This window comes from Plasmopara halstedii (genome assembly GCF_900000015.1).
Source record: "Plasmopara halstedii genome assembly, contig: Scaffold_2061, whole genome shotgun sequence".
In the NCBI taxonomy this organism is placed as follows: Eukaryota; Oomycota; class Peronosporomycetes; order Peronosporales; family Peronosporaceae; genus Plasmopara; species Plasmopara halstedii.
In genome coordinates this window covers 1,332,548-1,337,998 of record NW_020188969.1, presented here as the reverse complement: position 1 = coordinate 1,337,998, position 5,451 = coordinate 1,332,548, and the positions used below count along the sequence as shown (strand labels likewise).

Below are 5,451 nucleotides of genomic sequence, written 5' to 3'. Positions count from 1 at the left end.
GCAAACAGCTCCAGTTTATGAATTGTTGTTTAGCTGCCGCTTTGAGCTTGCAGGACTTTAACACTATCACGCATGTACTCGGATTTAAGCCTGTGGTAAATGCTGAAGTATATCAGAAGTCGTGGATTGGTTGACCTGCATTCAAAAGAGTCAAAATATGGGTACGTATGAGGCTCTCTTTCACCGCCTCTTTCACCACGTCCCAATAGCATTAGACATTTCTGTTTAAAATATTGGAGAGGGGCGCGCCAAATTGACAATTTGCACTATACTTGTGCAAAGATTTGCCACTTTCTCAAATCAATCACTGGTCAGCCAACAATGGCGCCTATCGAAGAAGTTTGTGCCCACAGTTTGTGGTTTTTAAGTAAAAAAACAGAAAGAGGGATTCGTCAGCCCCAAAGACATAACTGTACGAATAAGAATTTGGTCAACAGCTTGTTAACATGCTTTTGTTCGTGCCATACGCGCAAGAAGCATTATGCTCAGGAGTGTATGGTTATGCCACAAAGACTGTCACATGCAACAGCGACGTTCAGTCGCCCGTCGGCATAGCTGTCCAAGCCACATGCACAAAGTTAAAGATGACGATGTAATTATTCATATTCATGCAGAGTGAAGAAAACCATCGAAATGATACATTCACCGCAGTGGGGATGATATCGCTGTTTCTCATCAGCAGTTGATAGTTTTTCTTCGCCAGGTCAAGTGCAGCCGACCTTGCTGTATTACCGCACATTCCTTCTTGGATATTTGCGTCGGGATCCTGGGTGCGACAAACCTTACGTCGGTCTCTTCTCACCACGTCATGGTTTAAGCAGAGCAACACAGGCAGTTTGTTACATAAAACTCGGTTCTGTTCTTAAAGGGCGTACCAGCCCAACCTCTGAGCGTCGTATACACGGGCTCTTGAGTCATAGCTTCCTTTAGGCAAGATGCACGGCAACCTCGTTTTAGCTCGGGCCGAAAAAATATCACTTAACTGCTAGCCTTCTTCTGCATACCTATTTAACAAACATCCGTCTTTCGTACTACATTTGCGGCCATCAACTAACAGCAAAATGTTTGAAAAGTTCTCAGCTCCTTTAGTGTATCAATATCTATTCAACACAGAATCATTTACAACTAAATTATCGCAAAATAAGCATTATATTGATTTTGTCAAATTACCAATTCAGTTTAGATTTGCTGTGATCTTTCCAAATATATTGCGCGACCATTTGTCCACAAAAAACCAATATAAAAATGGACAGAGCAGGTCGAGACGCATGAAATGCTGAGGTATTTGCTACGAAAATGTTGAAGAATTTGATATGAGATTGTAGCGAATACTTCAACATTTTATGTGTATTGAATATCTCTGCCACAAGCATTTACAGCAGAGTTATTCCACTCCGCACGACTATTTCTATCACGATATTTTTGCTCCTGTTCTTCAAGAAAGGAGACAGTCGCTGATAACGATACTCGCAAATTATATTGGGGCTGACAATAAGAACTTTTGTTTCACTAAATCAAAAACGAATATGCACATAAGATTTGCTGCACATGCTTCAAAATTACTTTCTAGCTTATAAAATTCGTAAATGTGAGACCAGGCTCATTTAGCATCCGCGATTTCATTCTCAAGGTAAGTCAAGTACATGTATATATTAGTTGATTAAAGCATACCCAATGTGGGCCGATAAATAGCTAGCAAACAAGTCCATTAAGCAAGCACAAGGTAGCCGGCCTATGTCAGATGTTGCCATTGCAAATCTTGATCAAATATTCATTCTTGGCGTATGAGAGTCCTACGGCGAATCGCTTACATTTTGTGTTGTCCCTGATTAGAGCACTATCTTTCAGCGTTTGATCGATGGTTAAGCTTCATCTTAATTTCACTGATGTACCGTGATGACATTATCTAAACGGATTGTATAATAATTTGGAAGGTTGATACGATCACAAATCTCCTATGGGCTCCACTTGGAGGTGCAAGACTGTGTCTTTCCGTACTGCACATATTGAGTATGCCAGAAGCTGCAACGTCCTAGATATAACTGGAAATCAGGAAAGAAAACACTAGGCTGCGTGTTTGCGGTGTCCGTACAAGGTCAGCGTGTGGACAAAATCGACGCTCGTGCACATCATATCGTGCTTTCGCAAAGTTAAAGGCGCGGGAAACATAGACAAAGTATAATTTGTCCATTTCTGTGTCTATCGCGTTATACTATGGATTCGATAGCTTTAAAAGTGCTGCTGACGTTTTAGTCTGGTGCAACTTCAATTTTGATCTGTAAGCCGATTATCAAAAAGAAAAGCATGTGACTGTGGGAGCTATTTGCCATATAACATGGTAAAAGTGTCATTCCAAAAAAACCAGGAAGCACCAAGAGCAATCAATGATGTATTAATTAAACATCCAGGATTATTGTTGATGCTGCTGGCTGCCGATTTAACGATCAAAAACATAATAAAGCAGGGCTGATCTAATTATGCCATTCTCATCTCAGCGTAAATCTGTGTGTTTTTACGAGTTGTGCGACTTTCTTGGTGTTTCAGACATATGCTTTAACAGATTCAGCCTGACAAATTGACTTGATAGTACTTAGGGCTCGAATCCTTACGCTAAACTCAATTAAAACAAGCAGATGTCAAAGTCCTACACTAAAATATTTTATAAAAAATGGCATCGATTGACGCATTGTACCTTAATGCAAACTTGTTTTTCCTATTCGCGACATTTTCCAAGAGCTCTTTTTGGCGTTACAGGTAGTAATATCAACTCGTAACAATAGCAGAAAGGCGCTTGTGCAATTGCTAAATTGTAAGTTTTCGTCTAATAACTGTAAATGAATAAGGTCAAACATCAAGAAGAAACTTAGCTGACTATGAAAAGAAAGTCGAAGAGCAGTATCAATTCTGAATCGGAAATTTAGACCGCAAAAACGAACGTTGTGACAAAGAGGGACAAGTCGTGAGTAACTGCTCGCTACATATGCAGTATTACTTATTGCTTGAAGGCCATTTTTCGATTCGATGGTGGCAGTCACCGAGTACATTTCGCCTGCGGTTGTGGCTGTATGTGGACGGTTTAATGCTGCCAATGATTTTGTGCTTGAACACGTAAACGCTTATTTTGACGTATCGCCACAGTGGAATCTATTGCGTGCGGCACTTACCGGGCATCTTCACTTGGTGCAGCGGTTAAGTCGGCGCAACCCCAATAAATTTCAGCGGTGCTGCGAGGAAGCCATGGACTCGGCTGCTGAATTTGGTCATCTCGCTGTAGTCCAGTGGTTGCATTTTAACAGAAAAGAAGGCTGCACTACCGACGCCATGGACATGGCGGCCTGCAATGGTCACCTGGAGATTGTGAAATGGCTTCACGCGAATAGGAAAGAGGGCTGTACGAGTAACGCCATTGATTTTGCAGCACAAAATGGTCACTTGGATGTGGTGAAGTGGCTACATTTAAATAGAAACGAAGGCGCCACACATTACGCAATGGATAACGCAGCAACTAGCGGTTATTTAGGCGTGATTGAATGGCTGCATGCACATAGAAACGAAGGCTGCTCCCAATCGGCTTTAATAAATGCAATTAATTCAGGTCACGATCATGTGTCCAAATGGTTGGTTCTCAACCGTAGGATGGACTGCGTGGGCAATATAGGTTTCATTGAGTATGCAGCAAGGCGTGGTTACTGGAATGTCGCTGCGCTGACGACTAATAAGCCACATCTATTGGAGCTCATCGATGCCAGCAGATATTGAAAAAAAATTGAGGTTATGCTGAGTTTTTATAACTTCAATAAATGTCTAGGGAAATTATTTTCTTTTAGAGCACAATTATTGGTTTGCATCGGGCATAGTATTTTTGTAGCATACACATCATCACACCCAGAAGTTATGAAATTTGGAGATCGTACTTAAGTTATCGCCGTGATGAATAGAATATTCCAATTTCCGCAATGATCAAGCTATTCTTGACCTCGACATCGTTTGTGGTTTCGTTTGCAACAACTACTCTCGATCTAACCATATATTTTGGCTGCTTCTAAATCTAAAACGATCTAATGCTATTGTAATAGCAGAGCCGTCAATGTTACTGGGAATGTAACGGAGTTAGTGCTCTTACACATTTGGTACTGTACTGTACAAAGATACTTGAGAACGACACCAAAGTGCAAAGTGAATTCCATACAGCCATACCGTATAGTACAATACCGTATAGTACAATACGGTATGGCTGTATGGAATTCACTTTGCACTTTGGTGTCGTTCTCAAGTATCTTTGTGCGAAGCGTCACAAAGGTAAACATAGATGGCAGATCATTGAATTAAACGCTGCTGGAGCATTCGATAGACCTCGTGGCATCTCTAGCCACTCTTTTTAAATACTGGACGGTGCACTAACAGCCGTCAAAGGAACGCCCTTCTCCCACATCAAGATTAAGTACTCTTCTGGGACCCAGTGGGAGCCCCGCTCCTACTGGTCGCTTTCTATTTTTACCCTTGGAAGCGTTCGAACCGATTACCATTATAGCGTCCGCGTTTATCTGAACGAGCACCCTGTGTCTGTTGCCGACTCGGCAAAGACACTCTGCAGTTCTAGGCAATATGAACCGGCTTTCCACAACGAAAACACTCTCCATCGTTGCTAGGACGCTCGTTTCCGGGCGTAGAAATGTACAAGATGTCAATTAGCTCTGGGCCATCACTTGTACCGGTTGACTGGTGCGCATGCCTTGGTGCAAAGCCATTGACCTTGGCTTGCTTGATGCTGAACTCTTCTTGCATCGCACGGTTGATGGCATCATCCAGCGTCTTATATACTTACGGAACAATTGATTCCGGATTGAACCATCATTCAATCCCGCCATGAACGTTACAACTTGCGTTGACACGTCAATTGGCTCATCGACGATGCTCGATACCAAGTAGCGAGCACGCTGTGCATACGAGTGTAGGTCATAACGACCTTCAGAACCTCGGCATGGACACGGAAATCACTCTGTAGTGGTTCAAACGCCTTCTATAGCCCCAATTGGAAATGTTTGTAGCTAGGAAAGCAGTTTAGATTGGCTAAACGCTTCCGATACGCCCAACTCATCGCAGATATTGCGAACAAAACTTGCTGCAAGGGGTCTCGCAGTTGTTTTGCAGTGATTGCTGCATCCAAGTCGACAAATCATCGTGGGAGAGGCTCGACCTCTCCACCACGGTCAAGGATACGTTCCATTTATGAGGCATCGTTCTGTACGTAGAAACAGGAGATGCGACCTGCTTCCGAGATTCCATAATCTCATGATGCATGAAACTGACGGCTGCGTTCTTCTGGTCATCCGGATAAGACGACTGCGGGAGGCTGACTACTGCAGCTTCTACGATGACTTCTCGCATCCGCAAGTGCCATACACTCATGTGAAGACAAATGAGGAAACTTCTCATTCGCCAACACCTCAG

The 5,451-nt window shown here is 42.8% G+C and overlaps 1 protein-coding gene across 1 annotated transcript; it reads left to right on the top strand.

The window, feature by feature from the left end:
• Positions 1 to 3,021: 3,021 nt before the first annotated feature.
• On the top strand, positions 3,022 to 3,759 carry PHALS_02804 (FOG: Ankyrin repeat; the record flags this gene model as incomplete). The annotated part of the gene is made up of 1 exon (XM_024717253.1): positions 3,022 to 3,759. The coding sequence occupies one exon, from the start codon at positions 3,022 to 3,024 to the stop codon at positions 3,757 to 3,759; it is 738 nt and encodes a 245-aa protein (XP_024582770.1).
• Positions 3,760 to 5,451: the final 1,692 nt, after the last annotated feature.